General features: G+C 53.3%; 1 protein-coding gene across 1 annotated transcript in view; it reads left to right on the plus strand.

Annotated features, from left to right (window-relative positions):
* The window catches only part of LOC134341118 (calmodulin-binding transcription activator 2-like), a 156,629-nt gene that overhangs the window by 49,497 nt on the left and 80,357 nt on the right, over window positions 1-26,775 (plus strand). The window contains exons 5-10 of the mRNA XM_063038888.1: window positions 9,263-9,334; window positions 9,852-10,005; window positions 11,929-12,060; window positions 14,602-16,220; window positions 21,130-21,256; window positions 21,866-22,003. Of these exons, the coding sequence (XP_062894958.1) occupies window positions 9,263-9,334; window positions 9,852-10,005; window positions 11,929-12,060; window positions 14,602-16,220; window positions 21,130-21,256; window positions 21,866-22,003 (2,242 nt within the window). The remainder of the gene's footprint in view (window positions 1-9,262; window positions 9,335-9,851; window positions 10,006-11,928; window positions 12,061-14,601; window positions 16,221-21,129; window positions 21,257-21,865; window positions 22,004-26,775) is intronic.

Genomic DNA, 26,775 nt, shown 5'->3' on the forward strand with positions numbered 1-26,775 from the left:
TGGGGGTGTGTGGAGATCAGTGCAGGGCTCCAGGGGTTGGAGGTGTGTGGAGATGACAGGGGTCCAGGGTTGGGGGTCTGTGGAGATGACAGGGGTCCAGGGGTTGGGGGTGTGTGGAGATGACAGGGGTCCAGGGGTTGGGGGTGTGTGGAGACCATTGCAGGGCTCCAGAGGTTGGGGGTGTGTGTGGAGGTGACGGAGGCCCAGGGGTTGGGGGTGTGTGGAGATCGGTGCTGGGCTCCAGGGATTGAGGGTGTGTGGAGATGACAGAGGGGTCCAGGGGATGGAGGTGTGTGGAGATGACAGAGGGGTCCAGGGGTTGGGGTTGTGTGGAGATGACATGGGTCCAGGGGTTGGAGATATGTGGAGATCAGTACTGGGGTCCAGGGGTTCGGGTGTGTGGAGATCGGTGCTGGGGTCCAGTGGTTGGGGGTGTGTGGAGATCAGTGCAGGGCTCCTGGGGTTGGGGGTGTATGGAGATGACAGGAGTCCAGGGGTTGGGGGTGTGTGGAGATCGGTGCTGGGGTCCAGGGGTTGGAGACGAGTGGAGATAAGTGCAGGGCTCCAGGGGTTGGATACGTGTGGAGATCAGTGCTGGGCTCCAGGGGTTGGGGGTGTGTAGATTTCAGTGCTGGGTTCTCGGGGTTGGGGGTGTGTGGAGATGACAGGGGTCCAGGGGTTGGGGGTGTGTGGAGACCATTGCAGGGCTCCAGGGGTTGGGGGTGTGTGGAGATGACGGAGGTCCAGGGGTTGGGTGTGTGTGGAGATCGGTGCTGGGCTTCAGGGATTGGGGGTGTGTGGAGATGACAGAGGGGTCCAGGGGATGGAGGTGTTTGGAGATGACAGATGGGTCCAGGGGTTGGGGGTGTGTGGAGATGACATGGGTCCAGGGGTTGGAGGTATGTGGAGATCATTACTGGGGTCCAGGGGTTCGGGTGTGTGGAGATCGGTGCTGGGGTCTAGTGGTTGGGGGTGTGTGGAGATCAGTGCAGGGCTCCAGGGGTTGGGGGTGTGTGGAGATCGGTGCTGGGGTCCAGGGGTTGGGGGTGTGTAGATTTCAGTGCTGGGTTCTAGGGGTTGGGGGTGTGTGGAGATGACAGGGGTCCAGGGGTTGGGGGTGTGTGGAGACCATTGCAGGGCTCCAGTGGTTGGGGGTGTGTGGAGATGACGGAGGTCCAGGGGTTGGGGGTGTGTGGAGATCGGTGCTGGGCTCCAGGGATTGGGGGTGTGTGGAGATGACAGAGGGGTCCAGGGGATGGAGGTGTTTGGAGATGACAGAGGGGTCCAGGGGTTGGGGGTGTGTGGAGATGACATGGGTCCAGGGGTTGGAGGTATGTGGAGATCATTACTGGGGTCCAGGGGTTCGGGTGTGTGGAGATCGGTGCTGGGGTCCAGTGGTTGGGGGTGTGTGGAGATCAGTGCAGGGCTCCAGGGGTTGGGGGTGTGTGGAGATCGGTGCTGGGGTCCAGGGGTTGGAGACGTGTGGAGATAAGTGCAGGGCTCCAGGGGTTGGATACGTGTGGAGATCAGTGCTGGGCTCCATGGGTTGGGGGTGTGTAGATTTCAGTGCTGGGTTCTAGGGGTTGGGGCTGTGTGGAGATGACAGAGGGGTCCAGGGGATGGAGGTGTGTGGAGATGACAGAGGGATCCAGGGGTTGGGGGTGTGTGGAGATGACAATGCGGTCCAGGGGTTGAGGTGTGTGGAGATCGGTGCTGGGGTCCGGGGGTTGGGGGTGTGTGGGGATCAGTGCAGGGCTCCAGGGGTTGGGGGTGTGTGGAGATCAGTGCTGGGGTGCAAGGGTTGGGGGTGTGTGGAGATTGGTGCTGAGGTCCAGGGTTTGGAGACGTGTGGAGATCGGTGCAGGGCTCCAGGGGTTGGATGCATGTGGAGATCAGTGCTGGGCTCCAGGGGTTGGGGTGTGTAGATTTCAGTGCTGGGTTCTAGGGGTTGGGGCTGTGTGGAGATGACAGAGGGGTCCAGGGGATGGAGGTGTGTGGAGATGGCAGAGGGATCCAGGGGATGGAGGTGTGTGGAGATGACAGAGAGATCCAGTGGTTGGGGGAGTGTAGAGAATGGTGCTGGGGTCCAGGGGTTGGAGACGTGTGGATATAAGTGCTGGGCTACAGGGGTTGGGAAGTGTGGAGATGACAGAGTGGTCCAGGGGATGGTGGTGTGTGGAGATGACAGAGGGGTCCAGGGGTTGGGGTTGTGTGGAGATGACATGGGTCCAGGGGTTGGAGGTATGTGGAGATCAGTACTGGGGTCCAGGGGTTCGGGTGTGTGGAGATCGGTGCTGGGGTCCAGTGGTTGGGGGTGTGTGGAGATCAGTGCAGGGCTCCAGGGGTTGGGGGTGTGTGGAGATGACAGGAGTCCAGGGGTTGGGGGTGTGTGGAGATCGGTTCTGGGGTCCAGGGGTTGGAGACGAGTGGAGATAAGTGCAGGGCTCCAGGGGTTGGATAGGTGTGGAGATTAGTGCTGGGTTCTAGGGGTTGGGGGTGTGTGGAGATGACAGGGGTCCAGGGGTTGGGGGTGTGTGGAGACCATTGCAGGGATCCAGGGGTTGGGGGTGTGTGGAGATGACGGAGGTCCAGGGGTTGGGGGTGTGTGGAGATCGGTGCTGGGCTCCAGGGGTTGGGGGTGTGTAGATTTCAGTGCTGGGTTCTAGGGGTTGGGGGTGTGTGGAGATGACAGGGGTCCAGGGGTTGGGGGTGTGTGGAGATGACAGGGGTCCAGGGGTTGGGGGTGTGTGGAGACCATTGCAGGGCTCCAGGGGTTGGGGGTGTGTGGAGATGACGGAGGTCCAGGGGTTGGGGGTGTGTGGAGATCGGTGCTGGGCTCCAGGGATTGGGGGTGTGTGGAGATGACAGAGGGGTCCAGGGGATGGAGGTGTGTGGAGATGACAGAGGGATCCAGTGGTTGGGGGTGTGTGGAGATGACAATGCGGTCCAGGGGTTGAGGTGTGTGGAGATCGGTGCTGGGGTCCGGTGGTTGGGGGTGTGTGGAGATCAGTGCAGGGCTCCAGGGGTTGGGGGTGTGTGGAGATCAGTGCTGGGGTACAAGGGTTGGGGGTGTGTGGAGATTGGTGCTGAGGTCCAGGGTTTGGAGACGTGTGGAGATAGGTGCAGGGCTCCAGGGGTTGGATGCATGTGGAGATCAGTGCTGGGCTCCAGGGGTTGGGGGTGTGTAGATTTCAGTGCTGGGTTCTAGGGGTTGGGGCTGTGTGGAGATGACAGAGGGGTCCAGGGGATGGAGGTGTGTGGAGATGGCAGAGGGATCCAGGGGAAGGAGGTGTGTGGAGATGACAGAGAGATCCAATGGTTGGGGGAGTGTAGAGAATGGTGCTGGGGTCCAGGGGTTGGAGACGTGTGGATATAAGTGCTGGGCTCCAGGGTTGGGAAGTGTGGAGATCAGTGCTTGGGTCCAGGGGATGGAGGTGTGTGGAGATGACAGAGGGGTTCAGGGGATGGAGGTGTGTGGAGATGACAGAGGGGTCCAGGGGATGGAGGTGTGTGGAGATGACATAGGGGTTCAGGGGTTGGGGGTGTGTGGAGATGACAGATGGGTCCAGGGGTTGGAGGTATGTGGAGATGACAGTGGTCCAGGGGTTGGGGGTATGTGGAGAATCAGTGCAGGGCTCCAGGGGTTGGTGGTGTGTGGAGATGACAGAGGTCCAGGGCTTGGGGGTGTGTGGAGATGACAGGGGTCCAGGGGTTGGGGGTGTGTGGAGATCAGTGCAGGGCTCCAGGGGTTGGTGGTGTGTGGAGATGACAGTGGTCCAGGGGTTGTGGGTGTGTGGAGATGACAGGGGTCCAGGGGTTGGGGGTGTGTGGAGATCAGTGCTGGGCTCCAGGGGTTGGGGGTGTGTGGAGATCAGTGCTGGGGTCCAGGGGTTGGAGACGTGTGGAGATCAGTGCTGGGGTCCAGGGGTTGGGGGTGTGTGGAGATCGGTGCTGGGGTCCACGGGTTGGGGGTGTGTAGATTTCAGTTCTGGGGTCCAGGGGTTGGGGGTGTGTTGAGATGACAGAGGGGTCCAGGGGATGGAGGTGTGTGGAGATGACAGAGGGGTCCAGGGTTTGGGGGTGTGTGGAGATGACACAGGGGTCTAGGGGATGGAGGTGTTTGGAGATGACAGAGGGGTCCAAGGGATGGGATTGAGTGGAGACATCAGTACTGAAGTCAAGTAGATGAGGATGTCTCGGGGGTGGGTGTGTGTGGACACCAGTGGTAGTGTCCAGGGGTTGGGGTGTTTCAAGATCAGTGCTGGGGTCCAAGGAAAAGAATGTGGGGAGATGATGGAGCAGTAAGTAGTCTTGTGTAGAACTGATAGAGGGGTCCAGGACGTAGGAATGGTGTGGTTCAGGGGTTTGGTGGGGTGTGGAGATGTCAGTGCTGCAGTTCAGGGAGTAGAGTTGTGTGGTCATGTCAGCGGTGCTGGGGCTTAGTAGGTGAGGATGTCCTGGGGTTGAGAGTGTGTCGAGATTATGGAGGGGTCCAGGAGGTAGGAGTGTGTGTGGAGATGATAGAGGGGTCCAGGGATGAAGTTCTATGTAAACATCAGCACAGGTGTCCAGTGGATGGGAGTGTGTGGAGACATCAACGATGGGTCCATGGGATGGGACTGTGTGAAGATATGAGCATTTGGGATCAAGGGATGGGCTTGTGTGGAGACGTCAGCACTGGGGTCCAGAGGATGAGGATATTCAAGGGTTGGGGATGTGTGGAGATCAGTGCTGGAGTGCAGGGAATGGAGGTGTGTGGAGATGTTGGAAGGGTTCAGGGGTTTGAGGGAACGTGGGGATATTGGGAGGGGTCAGGGGTTTGTGGGGGGATGTGGAGATGTCAGTTCTGCAGTTCAGGGAGTAGAGTTGTGTGGGCATGTCAGCGGCACTGGTGCCTAGTAGATGAGGATGTCCTGGGGTTGGGAGTGTGTGGAGATCTGTGCTGAGGTCCAGGAGTGGAGATGATAGAGTGGTCCATGGTATGGGAGTGTGTGGAGATGTCAGTACTGGGGTCCAGAGGATGGGAGTGTGTGGAGACATCAACGATGGGTCCATGGGATGGGACTGTGTGAAGATATGAGCAGTTGGGATCAAGGGATGGGCTTGTGTGGAGATGTCAGCACTGGGGTCCAGAGGCTGAGGATATTCAAGGGTTGGGGATGTGTGGAGATCAGTGCTGGAGTGCAGGGAATGGAGGTGTGTGGAGATGTTGGAAGGGTTCAGGGGTTTGAGGGAACGTGGGGATATTGGGAGGGGTCAGGGGTTTGTGGGGGGATGTGGAGACGTCAGTTCTGCAGTTCAGGGAGTAGAGTTGTGTGGGCATGTCAGCGGCACTGGTGCCTAGTAGATGAGGATGTCCTGGGGTTGGGAGTGTGTGGAGATCTGTGCTGAGGTCCAGGAGTGGAGATGATAGAGTGGTCCATGGTATGGGAGTGTGTGGAGATGTCAGTACTGGGGTCCAGAGGATGGGAGTGTGTGGAGTAGATGGAGGGTCAAGAGGATGGGAGCATGTGGTGGTGTCACCGCTGCAGTCCAGTGATGGAATGTGTGGAGACATCAGCGCTCGGGTCCAGAAGATGAGGATATCCAGGTGTTGGGTATATGCAGAGGGCAGTGCAGGGGATGGGAGTGTGTGGAGATGTTGGAGATTTCCGGGTGATGAGAGTGTGAGGAGATGATGGAGGGTTCCAGGGGATGGGAGTGTGTTGAGATGATGGAGGGTTTCAAGGGATGAAAGTGTGTGCAGATGATGGAGAGTTCCAGGATGTCCAGGGTATGGGAGTGTCTGGAGATGTCAGTGCTGGGGTTCAGGGGTTGGGTGGGTGTCAAAATGATGGAGAGGTCCAGGGGATCACAGGGTATGGAGATCAGCACACCCTGTGGCCCAGTAAGTAAGAATGTTCATGGATTGGGGTTGTGTGGAGATTAATGCTAGGATCCAGAGATGGAGTTGTGTGGATATGATGGAGGGGCCCAGGGGATAGGAGTGGGTGGAGATCTCAGTGATGTGTCCAGTGGATGGAAGTGTGTGGAATCATCAGTGATGGTCCAGGTGATGGGAGTAAGTTTAGATGATAGATGGTTCCAGGATGTCCAGGGAATGGGAGTGTGTTCAGCATTGGGTTCCAGAGGATGGGCGCATGTGGAGATGATGGAAGGTTCCGGGGGATGGGTGTGTGTCGATATGGTGGAGGGTTCCAGGGAATGGGAGTGTGTCGAGATGATGGAGGGTTCCAGGGGATGGGAGTGTGTCGAGATGATGGAAGGTTCCAGGGGATGGGTGTTTGTCGATATGGTGGAGGGTTCCAGGGGATGGGAGTGTGTTGAAATGATGGAGGGTTCCAGGGGATGGGAGTGTGTCGATATGATGGAGGGTTCTAGGGGCTTGAGTGTGTGGGGATGAAACTGCTGTGGTCCAGGGGATGGGAGTGTGTTGTTGTCAGTGCAGGGGTTGTCTTCATTAACTCACACACTCCCTTAGATTGTAGAAGGAGGCTATTTGGTCTGTTGTGTCTTTGGTGGCTCAGTGTAATCTCATCCATACTGTTTCCTCATATATTTCCCATAACCTCTTCTCTCTCCTCTGCCTGTTAATGCCTGATACCATCTCCCCCTTCATACCAGAGGAACTAACTAACATGTCAGACCACAATTTGACTCCCTCTATACAATATTGTAACTAACTAACCTGTTAGACCCCAATTTGACTCCCTCTACACACCAGTGTAACTACTAACCTATTAAACCCCAATTTGTCTCCTGATATACGCTACAGTAACTAACTAACCCATTAGACCAGAATTTGACTCCCCCTGCGCACCAGTGTAACTAACTAACTGGCTAAACCCCAGTTCGACTCTCCTTATGCACAAGAGTGACAAGCTAACCCATTGATCCTACATATTGTTGCAATGTGGTAGAATACCTGAATCCTGGAACAAACCCACACTTGCAAACTCCACACAGACAGGTCTGGAGTTTGGGATCGAACCTGGGTCACGAGCTGTGAGCACTACTGTGCCTTCGTTCAGGATGTGAATGTTGCTGGGGCATTCGGTGTCTGTGGTCAGCCACATCTGCCCTGAAAAGGGTCAGACGATGCCATCCACCAGCACATTCTCAGCAAGTGAATCTCAGACAGTTGTGGTGCTTCTCTGCAGCACGTCCGATGAGGTAAACGTCCCAAGGCTTGTTATAAGAACATAAGAAATAGGAGCAGGAGTATCTGGTCCTCTGGCTCATTGAGCCCGCTCCACCATTCAATAAGATCATGGCTGACCTGAAATACGTGTGGCTAGATGTTGTCCATTCCTCCATGTCCCTGAGGCAGTATGATGGACTGTGAACTGTCGATCATCTGGTGAAGGTTCTTGCACTGCTGTGCCCTGGGAACTGGACATGGCACCATCTAAAGAAAACCAAGAGGTTACCCACTCGGCCTTGTGAGAGACATGCTGGGATGGGGGTGTTTACAAGGATTGCTGGGGTTACAGATGGAGTTGAGGAAAGTCTGGAACATCTGAAGAGACTGTCTCCACACCATGGCCATGGCCATGGTAAAACCTTCAGCTTGCGCCTCTTGTGGTAGCCCTCACAGTCCCCTGACCTAAACATCATCGAGAATCTGTGGATAGACCCCAAAAGGGCAGTGCATACAAGACGGCCCAAGAATCTCACAGAACTAGAAGCCTTTTGCAAGGAAGAATGGGCGAAAATCCCCCAAACAAGAATTGAAAGACTCCTAGCTGGCTACAAAAAGCATTTACAAGCTGTGATACTTACCAAGGAGGTGTTACTAAGTATTGACCATGCAGGGTGCCCAAACTTTTGCTTAGGGCCCTTTTCCTTTTTTGTTGCTTTGAAACTGTAAAAGATGGAAATAAAGAAGTTTTCTTGCTTAAAATATTAAAGAAATGTGTCATCTTTAACATTATGCCTTTGGAAATCAGGTCATCTTTTACTTGCTTAGCTATTCACAGTAACAGAAATATTGACCGGGGTGCCCAAACTTTTGCATGCCTATGTGTGTATGTACACACACACACACACACACACACACACACACACACACACACACGCACACTTACTTACTTGTGGCCTCAGGTAGAAGGAGTCAATTTTAGAAAGCCTAGCACATTTATTTTTCCAACATTTACTTACACACTTAGTCCAGCCGTTGTGGAGCATATGGATCTCTTCTTTGTAGAAGTCGGCATCTTGGACCTCCAGAAGTGGTCCACAGCATGGGTGATTGACAAGTTCGTGGCAAGGTAGAAGGCGATGAGTTATTAACTTCAAGCTTTCTGGATTTTCACTCAAAGAGTTGAACTGCACGTGCATGTAACGAGAGCCGTATAACTCATCTCCTTCTACCTTAGGCCACGCACTTATCAATCACCCCTGCTGTGGACCATTTGTACAAAGAAGGGATCGGTATGCTCCACAGACTATGTTGAAAAATAAATGTGCTAGGTTTTCTACAATTGACTCCTTCTACCTTAGGCCACGAACTTATCAATCATCCCTTTTGTGTGTGTGTGTGTGTATATGTGTGTATATTTACTGCAGTTCATAGGCTTTATTATAATGTATTGCAATATACTGCTGCCACATAACAACAAATTTCACAAAATATGCCAGTGATATTAAACCTGATTCTCCTACTGGTTCCTTCCTCTCCTGGGAATGAGGTCTTTTGAGCTTCCTTTGGCTTTTCTGTAGCTCTGGGCTTTTATTGGATGGGGTTGCTTGCCGCTGTCCATAGCTGCCTCTCCATTCTAAGCTCGGCTTGGGACCATCCATGATGGAGTTAGGCAGCATCGAGGGAGCAGCCCTTGTTTCGGGCAAGACCATTTGTATTCATCTGAGGTTCAGGAGAACAAGAAATATCTGACTGAAACTTCCAGATCCTGGCTGGCTTCAATAAATTCACTGCTTCCCTGACCAGTCACTTTCTCTGCATCCAGGATGAGCCGTGTAGGACTGAGGTGTGGAGAGATGTCTTTTGACTCTGTAGAGGACATGTCATGGAGCATTCGTGAGAGGAGATTGACCAATTTCTGGATAGGAAAGGCCACATTGTGGGGGGAGGGGAGGTGGTAGTGGTGATAGGAGCTGCTGTCCTTGGATCTCTGGACTGAGCAGAGGCAGGGCTGGGAGTTGAGAGAGGACCCTTGATCCTGGTTTCTGTGCTCAACACCAGAAGGTGCTGGACAAGTGTGCTTGAGACGGTGTGTCTGACCCCTTGCTGTTCTCTCCACAGTGTCTGTATGGCTGTTACGTGCATTCTTCCATCATTCCAACATTCCACCGTAGGTGTTACTGGCTTCTCCAGGTAGGAACAAAAAGCTCTGTTCACTCCATGGCCTGTGAACCCAAGGGGTGGGGGACAGGCGCATTGGGTCCCATGTTCCATGGTGGGGGGCTCACAGGGTACAGTATACCCGTGGGGCAGGCACATGGGGTTCCGTGTAACGGGGGGAAGGGGAGAACAGCTGCATAGTGTTCTGTGCTCATGGGGCAGGTGCACAGGGCACTGTGTACCCGGGGGGGGGGTCGCACAGGGGCATGATGTGGTGTCCCGTGTACCCAGGGTGGCAGACACACTGGTCCCACATACCCAGGGGACGGGTGCATGGTGTTTCGGGTACCCTGTGCAGGTGCATGGGTTTGATGTGGGGGTGGGTTCACTGAGAGAGTATGGGGACAGCATAGGTGTGGGTTCAGTGGTTTGCTTTGGGGATATGGGAGTGGTGGGTTCAGTGTGGGATTTTGAGTTTGGTGTTGGGGTACGAGATGTGTATGGGTGTAGGCGTCCTCCCCCGTGACTCCCTAACTCTGGTCTCCGGCAGAACCCCGACATCGTACTGGTTCACTACCTGAACGTGCCAGTCACTGAGGACTGTGGCAAGATCTGTGGGCCCATGCTCAGCCCCAGCAGCAGCGACCGCAAGGAGTGGCTCAGGTGGTCCAAAGAGGAGCTCATCTGTCAGCTCAAGCCCATGTGTGAGTTGTACCGGCGCTTTCGGAGACCCCGTCGATCCCGGTGTACCCTGTCACCACCCCACCATCAGTCCCTGTCACTGACTGTCACCATTACAGACTGTCAGCTCAAGTTCATTTGCGAGTTGTACAGACTCTCGCGGGGACTCCAGTCGATCCCAGTGTACCCTGTCATACCCCTGTCACACCCCTGTCACTACTCCCCCATCAGTCCCTGTCACTGACTGTCACTGTTACACACTGTTAGCTCAAGTTCATCTGCGATTTGTACAGGCTCTCGCGGAGACGCCCATCGATCCTGGTGTAGCCTGCCATACAACCCCCCACCCCGTCACTCCAAACCTACGTGAGACCATAAGGCCACTTGGTCCTTTGTGTCTGCTCCGACATTTTCCTCTCAGCCCAAATCTGCCTTCACCCTGTATCCCTTCATGCCCTGACTAATCAAGAATCCATCATCCTCTGCCTTAAATATACATGCAGACTTGGCCTCCACAGCCGTCTGTGGCAACGAATTCCACAGGTTCACACTCTGCCTAAAGAAAATCCTTCGCATCTCCATTCCAAAAAGGCACCCCTCTATTCTGACGCTGTGTCCTCTGGTCTTAAGACGCTCCCACCATAGGAAACATCCTCTCTATCAAGGCCTTTCACCATTTGATAGGTTTCAATGAGGTCAGTACTCATTCTCCTGAATTCGAGTGAATAGAGGCCCAGAGCCATCAAAGACTCTTCGTATGACAAGCCTTTCAATTCTGGAATCATTTTTGTGAACCTCCTTTGAACCCTATCCAGTTTCTGCACATTCCTGTCGATCCCTGTCATCTCCAACTCTCCTTGTCGATCCCTATCATCTCTACCTCTCCCCATTGATTTGATTCGATCCCTGTCACTCCCTGTCGATCCCTCTCATCTTCACCTCTCCCCATCAATTCTCTTCACTCCCCATCAATTCTCTTCACTCCCCATTGCCCCCTGCCCCCTCCACCTCTCCCCGTCGATTCTCTTCAATCGCTGGCACTCCCTGTCGATCCCCCTCATCTCCACCTCCCCATCAATTCTCTTCACTCCTCGTTGACCCCTGCCCCCTCCACCTCTCCCCGTTGATCCCTGTCACTCATCTTGATCTCTGTCATTCTCTGCCACTTCCTGTCAGTCGCATGATTGCCATCCGCCCACACTGCTGTCCAATTCTCCCTGCTGGATATGGAGAGGGGTTGCAGGGTGCTTGTTTAAGGGCAGCTTGCACCTTGACTGGGTGATTAGGAGGTGGTCTCTGGGCAATATCAGCCTCGCTTGGAGCGCAGACAAGCTTACCAGAGCCTAGCCTTGCCTGGTAGTTGACGGCGATGCCCTCAGGACAATCGCTTTTCAATGAGGGTGGTACTATGATGGGGGGAGCAGGGCCTGTCACTCAGTATAACTCACCCCACCCCCACCCCCACCCCCACCATACGAGGGTGGCACCGGACATCTGCAGCATTCCAGATGTTCCCTCTCGTTGGGGTGCAGCTGGAGGTTTGAGTCCAGTTTGGTGACCCACGCTTGGTGAGGGAAGTCGGGGGTTTGGGGGCAGATCTAGGGCTTTCTCAGGGATGGATGAAATGGGGAGCCGGGTGGGAAGAGGGGCCCGTGAAGGGGTTAGACAGGAATGATCAAGCTAAAACCACCATGGCTGGCGGAAGTGTTGCAGGTAACGTTTGTGAGAAACGTGGGGGAACGGACTCCTTGATGACCCTCAGTTGGAGGGTCCATTCAAAATGTGCGGGGCCAAGCCAGAGCAATGGGATTAGCTCAGGGAGCCTGAGGCTGAGGCTGGGGCTGGGGCTGGGGCTGCAGCCTGCCCCTGTCCCACAAGGGGCAGAGATTGTCTGTCACTGACTAAACACGAGACTGTCTCACTCACTGTTTGTCTCTCCGTTGAAGTCCACTGCATCAAGTGGACATGTAGCAATGGCAATGGGTCCGTGGATTTCTCAGTCGAACAGCTGGTCCATCAGGTTCTGGAGAGTCAGCCCCCGCCCCGCACTCACATGTGCCTCTTCAACAGTGGCCTCGGTAAGTACATGACCCCACCCATTCGTGGCCGTTGGTTTTTCAGCATCGAGCTGACTGCTGCCCCACAGTGGTTTCCCCCAAGGACTAGCATATATTCACTGGCTCAGTGAGTTCAGTCCCGACCTCCATGTGGAGTTTGCACGTACCCACGTGCTTTTCCCCGGGGGGAGGGGAGAGTGCCCTGGTTTTTTGCCACATCCTGACGCACAAGGTTGGTGGGTAATTGGCACTAAAAGTTGCCCTGCCACCCCTGAATGTGAGGGTGGAGGTGGAGTTAGATGATGGAAATGTGTGGGTGGAGGGGCGGGGAATGGATACAGGAAACAGGCCCTTTGATCCACTGCCTCCATACTGACCACCAGCACCCAGCTATAACAACTCAATTTCCCAGCTCTTGGCCCATAACCCCTATATGTTAGCTATTCAAGTGCCTTGATGTAGTTAGAGTCTCTGCTCCCAACACCACCTCCGGCTGTGTGCTGAGATCCCACCTCTCCTCAGGTATTTAAGCCTCACAAATCCATACCCTTTTGGTTTAGACCCCTCTGCCGTGAGGATGAGTCCTACCCATGTCTCCCATGTTGGTGTACACTTCCAACAGGTCCCTCTGCTCCAGCTTCTCTGCATACACAATGAACAGTCGGGCACTGAGGAGTGCAGCAGAACAGAGGGGCTTGGTAATACGGGTCCATAATTCCTTAAAAATGGTGTCACAGGTAGATAGGGTTGTAAAGAGAGTTTTTGGTATATTGTTTTCATGAATCAAAGTATTCAGTACAGGAGTTGGGATGTTATGTTGGAGTTGAATAAGATGTTGGTGAAGCCTGGTTTAGAGTATTGTGTGCAGTTCTGGTCACCTACATACAGAAAAGATGTAAATAGGACTGAAAAAGTAAAGAGAAAATTTACAAGGACGTTACCGGGTCTTGAGGACTTGAGTTAAAAGGCAAGGTTGAATAGGTTAGGACTTATTTACCTAGAGAATGAGGGGGGTTTGAGAAAGATATACAAAATTATGAGAGGTATAGATAGGGCTTTATGAGTGGCAGGGTGAAGATACGTTGCTACCAAAGGAGGTGTATGCACTCCTTCCCTCCGCTAGCCTGCAGGTCACCCTTGGGCAAGGTGTAGCACCTGCTCAGACCCCTGATCAGGGTCACATGAAGCCATGAGGACAGAAGGAGGATAGTCATATGAGCTGCTGATCACATCACAAGTCCTGGTTATGTGACCACTGATGCCAGGCAGACAATATCTGAAGTGTATTGATAATGGCTGGGGTCACCTGTCATATAAAGACACTGCCCAGAAGAGGGCAATGGCAAACCACTTCTGTAGGAAAATTTGGCAAGAACAATCATGGTCATTGAAAGACCACGATCGTCCATGTCATATGACACGGCACGTAACGGACATGTGAATAGATAGGGTTAATGCAAGCCGGCTTGTTCCATTGAGGTTGATTTGAGACTAGATCTAGAGCTCATAGGTTAAGGGTGAAAGGTGAAATATTTAAGGGGCTCCTGAGTGGAATCTTCAGTCAGAGGGTGCTGCAAGTGTGGAACAAGCTGCCAGTGGAAGTGGTGGATGTGGGTTCAGTTTCAACATTTAAGAAAAGTTGGGATAGGTACATGGATGGGAGGGATACGGAGGGCTATGTTCAAGGTGCAGGTTGATGGGACTGGATATGATAACAATTTGGCACAGACTAGATAGGCCAAATAGCCTGTTTTTTGTGCTGTGGTGCTATCACTCTAACTGAAACACTACATCCAGGGAACATCCTCTGCACCCTCTCCAGCATAGTCACAGGCGCACAGTTGTTCACCTCTGAAGCAGGCAATGGTCTTTAACGTTCCTGCTGATATGTTCTACTCCCTGGCTAGTGAAAGCAGGCAACCAGTTTGCCTTCACTGACTTACAGGGACTGTTGGACTCTGTATGTGAAGGCCTCCCCATTACTCAGCATTCATTGCATTATGTCCTTATTGCCACCCTTGCTTCCTGGCTCGAGATCGCTCCTCACGGTCAACAGCACCACCAGATTTCATGTCACTTACCAATTCGCTAATCTCTCTGCTGTTTGGACATCTGAGTCATTCACATGTCCGACACATTGCCTGTAAACTGCCCCCCTGGTGTATGGGTGGGGGCCAGAAATGATGGTGGGCGGGAATTGATGGGAACATGGGGAGATTGGTTATGGGACTCAGAAATGTGATTGGGTCACGATGTGGTGCACCACTGGTCACAGGCTTCCAATTTGAACAGCACCCCTCCACCATCACTTACCAGTCAGTGTTGCACCCAGTTTATTTTTTGAAAGGTTCTTCGATACCATGTGCTCTGACCTTTATGACCAGTCTTCCATATGGGGTGGGGGTGGGAGGGAATGAATTGTTCTCAGCCAGCATTGGCTCGATGTTGAATGATATGATCCCCCTGTCCATTGGCTGGAGTTGTGGATTCCCCTCTGGGGTTGGGGCTGCATTCTCCAGGGATATGGCTGCGCTGATGTTCCTGGCTGTCTGTGTTGTGCAGGGAGCCGAGGAAACATACCTCACAAGTGTAACAGTACCAAGCACCGGATCATCTCGCCCAAGGTGGACCTCGGTCTGGCTCCCTGTTCTGCCTTAACGGAAGTGCAAAACCTCTCAGCGGCCAACAGCAGCGGCAATGTGGTCAATCAGGACAAGAAGCTGGTGAAACTGCCCAAGTCTGTGCCTCGGGTTAAGGGGGGCAGAGAGGCCTCACCCTTGGGCACGTCGGACAATGTGGATCCCACCGATCGCACCCCGGGAGGGCGGAGTAACGGCAGTTATGGCAACCGGGAGCTCACCACCATTGCCTGTGTCACCAATGTGTCAAATCTCAGCATTGCCACAGTGACCTGCAGCATTCCCCGCAATGCCCTCATCCTGATGACGGGCGTCGGTGACAAGCCAGTGTCCTTGGCCGGCCCGGGGCTAGCCCTCGGCAGTCAGCAGCTGGCGGTCAGCGGCCAGGCCACTGGTCTGGGCAGTCGAGACCTGACCTTGGCCCTGGCACATAGCACTGGGAGTGGACTGGTACTGTCCGAGACCAGCATGGACACCTCCGAGACCAGCGCCACTTTCGACCCCGATTCCTTCCTCAACAGCCCCAAGCAAGGTCAGACGTACGGGGGTGGAGGAAGCGCCAGGGAGGGGGGCAGCATTGCCCCAGCCTACCCTGTGCTCGGCCTGGGAGACTCCCTGGAGAGGGAGGCGGACCTGGAGAGTGTGGGACCAGAAAGAGAGTCCCGACTCCCCGACTGTGGGATGCCTCCCGTCTCCTCCACTTCTGTCTTCCCACAGACACCAGGCCTGATGACAGTGAGACGGGAACCAACTGCAGCCACAGTGTGCGTGGAGTCGCCTGCCCTGGCCGCTGTGCTGGATTACAGCGACAGGGGCTCCCCCAAACCCTATGCCGGCACCTTCCCCCAGCCCTCCCCCATGGGAGCCCCTCTCCCTTCACCATGCAGCTCATTCTTCCACGGAGACGCAGGGGCCCACGGCAGCGGGTCCGATCCTTCAGCCCCGGTGATCCTGGGGACTGAGCCCCTCTGCCAGTTCTCACAGGAGGCCACTGACAACAGAGGCGAGAGGGACAAGCTGGGGGTTGGGGCTCTGCAGGTGGTGGGTCCTGAGGCTGAGACCCCGATGGACACGTCCCAGGGGACAGGTCTGCAGAAAGGGGTGGGGAAGGTGGAGCCAGATTATGGGGCGCTGCCCAGTGGGAATAGCAGCGACCTGTACTCCATTATACAGAGTGAGATGCCCCCCACCCAGCACCCCCCTGCCAGCCTCGAGCTGGACATCGACCACTTTGACATCTCCTTTGACAGCCAATTCCCTGACCTGATCCCGGACTTCATGGCAGAGGGTGGAGGTGAGGGAGGAACGGCGTACCCCTCAGCCGAGTCATCGGACCACACCATCTCTCCAACTTTCCCCGAGACATTGGCCTCACGGTCAGGATACAGCTCACCCCAGCAACCCGTGGGAACAGACAGAGCCGCAGTCTTCCCCGAGGTTCCTGCAGCTCCATCAGACCTGCCCAGCCTCTCTCCCAGTACCGCCCCAGAGGGACCCTCTGTCAGCATCACGGACTTCTCCCCGGAGTGGTCCTATCCTGAGGTAAGATGCCCATTTCCCTGTGGAATGATACTGTTCAGTCCCAGCACTAACTCCTCCCCCCTTCTCCCTCTATGCACCTTCGATTTCTGAATTTGCTCCCTGTCTATGCCTTTATTCCTTTTATGCAAGTGCATGACCAGTATTTCCCTAATTGTATTCCATCTGCCAGTTCTTTGCCCATTCTCTGCGTCTGTCCAAGACCCTGCTTCCGCAACACAACCTCTTCCTCACCTATCTTTGTTTTGTCCACACACTTAGCCACAAAGACAAAAATTCCATCATCCAAATCATTGACATCTAGCATGAAAAGTAGCGGTCCCAACAATGACCCATGTGGAACACTACTAGTTGCCGGCAGCCAACCAGAAAAGGACCTCTTTATTCCTGTTCCTTGCTTCCCATCAGTCAACCAATCTTCTAATCTTGTTAAGACCCTCATTGGCAGCACCTTGTCAAAGGCCTTCTGAAAATCCAAGTAAACATCATCCACTGACTCCCCTTTGACTAGTCTGCTTGCTATTTCCTCAAATAATTCCAACAATTTGCCAGGTAAGATTTCCCTACAAGGAAACAATGCTGACCTTGGCCTACTTTATCATGTGCCTTCAAGTACCCTGAAACCTCATCGTTAATAATGGACACCAACATCTTCCCAACCACTGAGGTCAGACAAACAGACCCATAATTTCCTGTCTTTTGCCATTCTCTCTTCTTAAAAAGTGGAGTGACATTTGACATTTGCAATTTTCCAGTCCTCTGGATCCATTCCAGAAGCTAGTGATTCTTGAGAGATCATTACCAATGCCTCCACGATCTCCTAAGCTACCTCTTTCAGAACCCTGAGGTATAGTCCATCTAGTTCACGTGACTTACCTACCTTCAAACTTGGCAGCTTCCCAAGCACCTTCTCCTTAGCAATAGTGACTAAATTCACTTCTGCCCCCTGGCACTCGAGTATTTCTGGCATACTGCTGGTGTAACCATAGTGAAGACAAATGCAAAATACTTACTGAATTAGTCTGCAATTTCTTTGTCCTCTGGTATTACCTCTTTAGCATCATTTTCCAGTGGTCTTGTATCTACTTCTGCCTCTTTATTTTTGCTCTTTATTTATCTGAAAAATCTTCTGGTATCTTCTTTGATATTATTGGCTCCGTTAGTCTTGCGAGACCATGGATCTGCGCCTGGAAAGTCTTCACTCTCCAGGGCGCAGGCCTGGGCAAGGTTGTATGGAAGACCAGCTGTTGCCCATGCTGCAAGTCTGCCCTCTCCACGATACCAATGTTGTCCAAGGGAAGGGCATTAGGACCCATACAGCTTGGCACCAGTGTCGTCACAGAGCAATGTGTGATTAAGTGCCTTGCTGAAGGACACAACACGTGCCCTCGGCTGGGGCTCGAACTCATGACCTTTAGGTCGCTAGTCCAATGCCTTAACCACTTGGCCATGTGCCCACTATTGGCTATCTGACCTTCATATGACATCTTTTCCTTCACTGTTTTTAATTGTCTTCTGTTGGTTTTTAAAAGTTTCCCAATTCTCCAGCTTCCCACTAATTTTTGCTATATTATGTGGCCTCTCTTTTACTTTTATGCTGTCTTTGACTTCTCTTGTCAACCACAGTTGCTTCATCCACCCTTTAAAATACTTCATTTTTTTGACTAATCGATCCCGTGTTCCCTGAATGACTCCCAGAAACTCGAGCCATTACTGCTCTACCATCGTCCCTGCTAGTGTCCCCTTCTGATTAACTTTAGCCAGCTCCTCTCTCGTGTCTCTGTAATTCCCTTTACTCCACTGCAATACTGATTTATTTGATTTTAGCTTCTCCTTTTCAAACTGCAAAGTGAATTCTATCATATTATGATCATTGCTCCTAATGTTCCTTTACCTTGAGCTCCCTTATTAAATCCAGAATTATCTTATTCTTAGTAGGCTCAACCAGAAGCTGCAGTAAAAAGCCATCCTTAGGCATTCTACAAATTCCCTCTCTTGGGATCCAGCACCAACCTGATTTTCCCAATCTCCCTGCATATTGAAATCTCACATGACAATTGTAACATTGTCCTTTTTACATGACTTTTCTATCCCCTATTGTAATTTGTATCCCACAACCTAGTTACTGTTCGGAGCCCAGTATATAATTTCCATTAGAATCTTTTTACCTTTGAAGTTTGGAAACTCTACCCACAGGAATTCCACATCTTCTAGTCCTGTGTCACTTCTTTCAAAGAATTTGATTTCACTTTTCACCAACAGAGCCACCCTCCCCTTTGTCTACCTGCCTGTACTTACGATATAACGTGTGTCCTTGGGTGTTAAGCTCCCAAGTATGATTTTCTTTCAGCCACAACTCAGTGATATCCACAACACTGTACCTGCCAATCTCTAGTCATAGTCATAGAAAAGTACAGCACAGAAACAGACCCTTTGGACCATCTAGTCTGTGCTGAACCATTTAAACAGCCTAGCCCCATTGACCTGCACCCAGACATAGCCATCCATACCGCTTCTATCCATGTACCTATCCAGACTTCTCTTAAATATTGGAATCAAACTGGCATGCACCATAGCTCTAATGGCTCTGCAAGATCATCTACCTTTTTCATATGCTGTGTACATTCACATATAACACCGACAATCCTGTATTCATCACCCTTTTCGATGTTAAGTTAAATCATTTCTTTCTAAACTTCCTGTCTATACTTTATTCTGGAGACTTTCATATCTTCTCTTGCACTCTTTTACTTATCTTCACTTTTACCTTACCTTCGCTTTTCCAAACTGTTGAACCCAGCACCCACCTCCCCACTATTTAGCTTTAAGCTCTACCCACAACCTTAGTTATGTGATTTGCCGGTACCATCAGTGCAGCTCTCTTCCCCAATACTGGTGCCAATGTCTTACAAATTCAAACCCACTTCTGCCACACCAATCTTTGAGCCACACCTTTATTTCTCTGATCTTAATTGCCTGTGTCAGTTTGCCCGTGACCAATGTAACAGTCCAGCGGTTATTACCTTTTTGGCTGTGCAATTTAATTTAGTCCTTGGCTGCTGAAATTTCCTCAGCAGGACCTCTTTCCTAGTTCTTCCTGTGTTGTTAGTCAAGTCAAGTTGCTTTTATTGTCATTTCAACCATAACTGCTGATACAGTACACAGTAAAAATGAAACAACGATACTCCAGGACCATGGTGGTATTCATGTGGACCATGACAACTGGATTTTTCCTGTCCCACTTCAAATTCTTCTGCGGGTCAGATGAGGTGTCTCAAACCCAGCCACCAGGCAGACAACAGAGAGGATTCTCCATCCTCGTGACAGAGAATTGTGTCTTATTTTCCCTGAAGATACTATCCCCAAATGCATCTGCATTTCTCTTCTGTCCTTGCTTTTGAATGGCTCCCTGAACCATGGTGTCCGTGGCATGGTAGCTCATTTCTTCTACAGCCTCCACTTCGTCCTTACAGGAGCAGCAATCTCAGGCTTTTTGAGGAAGTTTCTCCAGCACTATCTCTTGGCTCCCACACCTGCCTCACTCAGTCACATCTTCTTGTTCCTGCCACAGACCGAATATGAAGTAGATAATCTTCTCGGTGTGACTACCTTCTGAAATACTTCCCTTCACTAATGCATTGCAGGGATTGAAGCTGAGATCCCAGGTCATAAACTTTGAGCTCAATTTATCCCGTCTTTTCCTCACTGCTCTGTATATATGTATATGTACATGTACACACATAGGTATACACACACACACACACACACACACACACACACACACAGACGTACACATACGCACGTACACACACACACACACACACACACACACTCTCCCCTTCTCCCCCATCTTCCCCATCATCCCCCTCTCCCCCTCTCCCCTCCCCCTCACACCTCACCCCCTCCCCCACCCCCTCACCCTCTCACCTCCCACCCCCTCACCCTCTCTCTCACCCCCACCCCCCTCACCCCCTCTCTCACTCCCCCTCTCTCACCCCCTCACACCCCACCCCCCTCTCTCACCCCCCTCCCCCTCTCTCACCCCCCTCCCCCTCATACTTCACCCCCCACCCCCACCCCCCTCACCACCACCCCCCCACCCCCCTCTCCCCCTCTCTCCCACCAACCCTCCTTCTCTCCACCCCTCTCTCTCCCCACTTCACATTTCTTCCGTTTCCATTGTCTGATGTTCACATCCCAAACTCGGACACTTGGTACATGATCTGACCCAGAACAATCGGACTGATGTCCTGTTGTTAATAGGGAGCCACATGGAGTCGAGAAGGAGTGGTGTGCTGGGCAGGGAGGAGGGTAGGCCCACGCTTGATGGGCTGTAAGTCCTCCCCGATTTTTTTTGGGCAAAAGTGTCTTGTTTTGTCACTGTGGGGTAGAGCAATACTGCTGTGGGGATGTATGCGGAGCTTGTGAGGGTAAGGTGTTGGGGATGGAATGGGTTGGGGTGGTGTTTGGGTGATACTCCTTCACATCTACCCAGGGCGAGTGATGTTGGGAGTGTCGGGCGAGTGATGTTGGGAGTGTCGGGCGAGTGTGTGTGCCATCCCTCCAAGTCAGGATGGGGTGCTGGGGTTGTTGGTGAGGAGGGTTGTGTGCAGCGTTGGGGCGGTTGAAGGTCTGACACCTCATCCTCCTGTCCAGGATGGGCGAAGATGAGGAGGGTCGGAGAATGGGTATTTGAGTGATGTGCCAGGCCTCCCTCCTGTCAGGGTCGGGTGGTCAGTGCTGTGTCTGATGCTTCTCCCCTCTAGCACTAGGTGAGCGAGGCACATGCTGATGGGGGGTGGGTGTATGCAGGCGAGGCGGTTTGTGGGGTTATGGGGAAGTTGTTGGGGGTGGTGTGTGTTTGGGAGGGGTGGGGTCAATGCAGGCTCTGATGCTCCCTCCCTCATGCCAGGGCGGAGTGAAGGTGTTGATCACGGGGCAGTGGGGAGACGGCGCTGACGGATACTCCTGCGTTTTCGATCACATCACTGTACCAGCTGCACTCATCCAGTCTGGGGTCCTTCGCTGCTACTGCCCAGGTTTGTGACCACCTCACCTCCATCACGACCTGGCGTCCCTAGGTACATGACCCCTCAACCCAGTTCACAAACCCCGTCTGCAGGTATGTGACCCATCTTTCCAGGTCATCACCCCCCACGCTTCGGATCATGATTCCCACATCCCCAGGTTATGCTCGCTCACATGAGTCATAATCCCGTTCTCCCTTGGATCATAAATTCCTCACCCAAGGTTGTGACGTATCCCCAGGTTATGACCCCTCACTCCAAATGCAACCTGGCGCCATCCACAGGTCAGAGGTTCCAGTGTCCGTACCATCTGGACCCAATAGGCTCCTGACTTTCGGAATGTACAGTGAGCTCTCTCTTCCTACCCCCTCCCCTGCCTCCACCTCTGCACCTTCTTCCCTCTATCCCCTCCCTAACCCACTTCCCTCTATCCCCTCCCTAACCCACTTCCCTCTATCCCCTCCCTAACCCACTTCCCTCTGTTCCAGCAGGAATGGCTGCTGAGGACATTTGACTATCTTCACTGTGTCATTTCCCTACCCTTCTGCAACCCTGCATCCTACCCTCTGCCTTCCTTGTCTTGTGCCCGGCGGGCACTGACTGCTGTTTGTTCTGTTGCAGCCCATGAGGCTGGTGTGGTAAAGCTACACGTGACTCGGGAGAAACCCCCCCTCGTCTCCAACACGGTGATGTTTGAATACAGAGCACGCAACAGCCTGGCCCTGCCCAGCTCCCAGCTCGACTGGTTGTCTCTGGACGGTAGGTGTGGGGACCTTGCTGGTGCAGTCAGGGAGGGGAGTTGGCTGCTCTCTGAGCTGCTCAATATTGGGGCGGGAGTGGGCTGGATGTGTTTTATCCATTAGGCAGTGAGACATTATTTTATTCTGGTCACTGAATCGTTCGTCTGAAAGCCCCCAGACAGCACATCCCATATACAGAGGTATTACAGATGGGACAGAGCAATTCAGACCGTGGTGTTACATAGTAAATGTAGTGTGGGCAAGGCAGACTGGGAGATCAAGGGTTTATCTCTCTTGTGCAAGGTGTTTATTCGGGAGTCTTACATCAGCAGAGTGAGCCTGGTGATAGGTGATTTTTTTGTAACTTCTGCCTGATGGGAGTGGGGAGAAGAGAGACTGGCCAGGGTGGGAGGGGTCCTTAATTATGTTGGAACATAGAACAACAGGAACAGGCCCTTCAGCCCACAGTGTTGTGCTGAATTATAAATTGGTAATCATCATCATCATTATGTGCCATGTTGTATGATGTAGGCAATTGTGGTCTAAGACCATGAGTGTTCCTGGCAAATTTTTCTACAGAAGTGGTTTGCCATTGCCTTCTTCTGGGCAGTATTTTTACAAGACGGGTGACCCAAGCCGTTATCAATACTCTTTAGAGATTGTCTGCCTGGTGTCAGTGGTTGTATAACCAGGACTTGTGATCTGCACCAGCTGCTCGTATGACCATCCACCACCTGCTCCCATGGCTTTACGTGACCCTGATCAGGGGGCTAAGCAGGTGCTACACCTTGCCCAAGGGTGACCTGCAGGCTAGCGGAGGGGAGGAGCATCTGACACCTCCTTTGGTAGAGACTTCCTGTTTCCCCACCCTGCCACCCAATTAGTAATCAAATGCCCAATTAAAAACACTTTCTTGCTACACAATGTCCATATCCTTCCATTTCCTGCATATACTTGTGCCTATCTAAGAGCACCTTAGACAGCTCTGTTGTATCTGCCTCCTCCATCACACCTCACAGTATATTCCAGGCACCCACCACTCTCTGTGTAAAAAAGAAAAGTCCCACATTTCTCCTTTGAACTCCCCATCTCACCTTAAATGCATTCCCTTTGGTATGAGACATCTCAACTCTGGCAAATAGATACTCGCTAACTACTCTATCTATGCCTCTCATAATTTCATAAAGCTCTATCAGGTCTCCGCTCCAGAGAAAACAACCCAAGTTTGTTCAAACTCCCCTTGGAGCTTCTACTCTCTAATCTAGGCAGCATCATAATGAAACTCTTCTGTGCCCTCTCCAAAGCCTCTGCTTGTTTCCTGTAATGGGGCAACGGTTCTCGGAGCAGGTTCTGCTCTTGTCCTTCTAACCGGCAGAGGTGTTGAATTTGGAAGTTGCTATCTGAGAAGTCTTGGTGCATTGTTGCAGTGTGTTCTGTAGCTGCAACACTCTTCTTACTATGTATGTCAGTGGTGATGGGTGAGGGGCTGCCAAGCCTGTGTATGTCAGTGGTGATGGGTGAGGGGCTGCCAAGCCTGTGTATGTCAGTGGTGATGGGTGAGGGGGTGCCAAGCCTGTGTATGTCAGTGGTGATGGGTGAGGGGGTGCCAAGCCTGTGTATGTCAGTGGTGATCTGTGACGGGCTGCCAAGCCTGTGTGTGTCAGTGGTGATGGGTGAGGGGCTGCCAAGCCTGTATGTGTCAGTGGAGATGGGTGAGGGGTTGCCAAACCTATGTGTGTCAGTGGTCATGGGTGAGGGGTTGCCAGGCCTGTGTGTGTCAGTGGTGATGGGTGAGGGGCTGCCAAGCCTCTGTGTGTCAGTGGTGATTGGTGAGGGGTTGCCAAGCCTGTGTATGTCAGTGGTGATCTGTGAGGGGCTGCCAAGCTGTGTGTGTCAGTGGTGATGGGTGAGGGGTTGCCAAGCCTGTGAGTGTCAGTGGTGATGGGTGAGGGGCTGCCAAGCCTGTGTGTGTCAGTGGTGATGGGTGAGGGGCTGCCAAGCCTGTATGTGTCAGTGGAGATGGGTGAGGGGTTGCCAAACCTATGTGTGTCAGTGGTCATGGGTGAGGGGTTGCCAGGCCTGTGTGTGTCAGTGGTGATGGGTGAGGGGCTGCCAAGCCTGTGTGTGTCAGTGGTGATGGGTGAGGGGCTGCCAAGCCTGTGTATGTCAGTGGTGATGGGTGAGGGGGTGCCAAGCCTGTGTATGTCAGTGGTGATCTGTGAGGGGCTGCCAAGCCTGTGTGTGTCAGTGGTGATCTGTGAGGGGTTGCCAAGCCTGTGAGTGTCAGTGGTGATGTGTGACGGGCTGCCAAGCCTGTGTGTGTCAGTGGTGATGGGTGAGGGGCTGCCAAGCCTGTATGTGTCAGTGGAGATGGGTGAGGGGTTGCCAAACCTATGTGTGTCAGTGGTCATGGGTGAGGGGTTGCCAGGCCTGTGTGTGTCAGTGGTGATGGGTGAGGGGCTGCCAAGCCTGTGTGTGTGTCAGTGGTGAGGTGTGTGAGGGGCTGCCAAGCCTCTGTGTGTCAGTGGTGATTGGTGAGGGGTTGCCAAGCCTGTGTATGTCAGTGGTGATCTGTGAGGGGCTGCCAAGCTGTGTGTGTCAGTGGAGATGGGTGAGGGGTTGCCAAGCCTGTGTGTGTCAGTGGTGATGTGTGAGGGGCTGCCAAGCCTGTATGTGTCAGTGGAGATGGGTGAGGGGTTGCCAAACCTATGTGTGTCAGTGGTCATGGGTGAGGGGTTGCCAGGCCTGTGTGTGTCAGTGGTGATGGGTGAGGGGCTGCCAAGCCTGTGTGTGTGTCAGTGGTGAGGTGTGTGAGGGGCTGCCAAGCCTCTGTGTGTCAGTGGTGATGTGTGAGGGGTTGCCAAGCCTGTGTGAGTCAGTGGTGATGTGTGAGGGGCTGCCAAGCCTGTGTGTGTCAGTGGTGATGGGTGAGGGGCTGCCAAGCCTGTATGTGTCAGTGGAGATGGGTGAGGGGTTGCCAAACCTATGTGTGTCAGTGGTCATGGGTGAGGGGTTGCCAGGCCTGTGTGTGTCAGTGGTGATGGGTGAGGGGCTGCCAAGCCTGTGTGTGTGTCAGTGGTGAGGTGTGTGAGGGGCTGCCAAGCCTGTGAATGTCAGTGGTGATGGGTGAGGGGCTGCCAAGCCTGTGAATGTCAGTGGTGATGGGTGAGGGGCTGCCAAGCCTGTGTGTGTCAGTGGTGATGAGTGAGGGGTTGCCAAGCCTGTGTGTGTCAGTGGTGATGGGTGAGGGGCTGCCTGGCCTGTGTGTGTCAGTGGTGATGTGTGAGGGGCTGCCAAGCCTGTGTGTGTCAGTGGTGATGAGTGAGGGGCTGCCAAGCCTCTGTGTGTCAGTGGTGAGGTGTGTGAGGGGCTGCCAAGCCTATGTGTGTTAGTAGTGTTGGGTGGTGGGTTGCCAAGCCTGTGTATGTCAGTGGTGATGGGTGACGTGTTGCCAAGCTTGTGTGTGTCAGTGGTGATGGGTGAGGGGTTGCCAAGCCTGTGAATGTCAGTGGTGATGGGTGAGGGGCTGCCAAGCCTGTGTGTGTCAGTGGTGATGGGTGAGGGGCTGCCAAGCCTGTGTGTGTCAGTGGTGATGAGTGAGGGGTTGCCAAGCCTGTGTGTGTCAGTGGTGATGTGTGAGGGGCTGCCAACCCTGTGTGTGACAGTGGTGAGGTGTGTGAGGGGCTGCCAAGCCTGCGTGAGTCAGTGGTGATGGGTGAGTGGCTGCCAAGCCTGTGTGTATCAGTGGTGATGTGTGTGGGGTTGCCAAGCCTGTGTATGTCAGTCGTGATGTATGTTAGGGGCTGCCAAGCCTCTTGTGTATCAGTGCTGAGGAGTGTGAGGGGTTGCCAAGCCTGTGTACGTCAGTGGTGATGGGTGAGGGGCTGCCAAGCCTGTGTGTGTCAGTGGTGAGGTGTGTGAGGGGTTGCTAGGCCTGTGTGTGTCACTGGTGACGTGTGTGAGGGGCTGCCAAGCCTGTGTGTGTTAGTGGTGATGGCTGAGGGGTTGCCAAGCCTGTGTATGTCAGTGGTGAGGTGTGTGAGGGGTTGCCAAGCCTGTGTGTGTCAGACGTGTTGTGTATGAGGGGCTGCCAAGCCTGTGTCTGTCAGTGGTGAGGTGTGTGAGGGGTTGCCAAGCCTCTGTGTGTCAGTGGTGAGGTGTGTGAGGGGCTACCAGCCTGTGTGTGTCAGTGGTGACGTATGTGAGGGGTAGCCAGGCCTGTGTGTGTCAGTGGTGATGGGTGAGGGGCTGCCAAGCCTGTGTGTGTCAGTGGTGAGGTGTGTGAAGTGCTGCCAGGCCTGTGTGTGTCAGTGGTGATGGGTGAGGGGTTGCCAACCCTGTGTGTGGCAGTGGTGATGTGTGTGAGGGGTTACCAAGCCTGTGTGTGTCTGTGATGATGGGTGAGGTGTTGCCAACCCTGTGTGTGTCAGTGGTGATGGGTGAGGGGCTGCCAACCCTGTGTGTGTCAGTGGTGATGGGTGAGGGGCTGCCAAGCCTGTGCGTGTCAGTGGCAATGAGTGAGGGGTTGCCAAGCCTGTGAATGTCAGTGGTGATGTGTGAGGGGCTGCCAAGCCTGTGCGTGTCAGTGGTGATGGGTGAGGGGTTGCCAAGCCTGTGTGTGTGTCAGTGGCGATTGGTGAGGGGCTGCCAAGCCTGTAGTGTGTCATTGGTGATGTGTGTGAGGGGCTGCCAAGCCTGTGTGTGTCAGTGGTGATGGGTGAGGGGTTGCCAAGCCTGTGTGTGTCAATGGTGAGGTGTGTGAAGTGCTGCCAAGCCTGTGTGTGTCAGTGG

The sequence above is a fragment of the Mobula hypostoma genome (genome assembly GCF_963921235.1).
Source record: "Mobula hypostoma chromosome 5 unlocalized genomic scaffold, sMobHyp1.1 SUPER_5_unloc_2, whole genome shotgun sequence".
Taxonomy (NCBI): Eukaryota; Metazoa; Chordata; class Chondrichthyes; order Myliobatiformes; family Myliobatidae; genus Mobula; species Mobula hypostoma.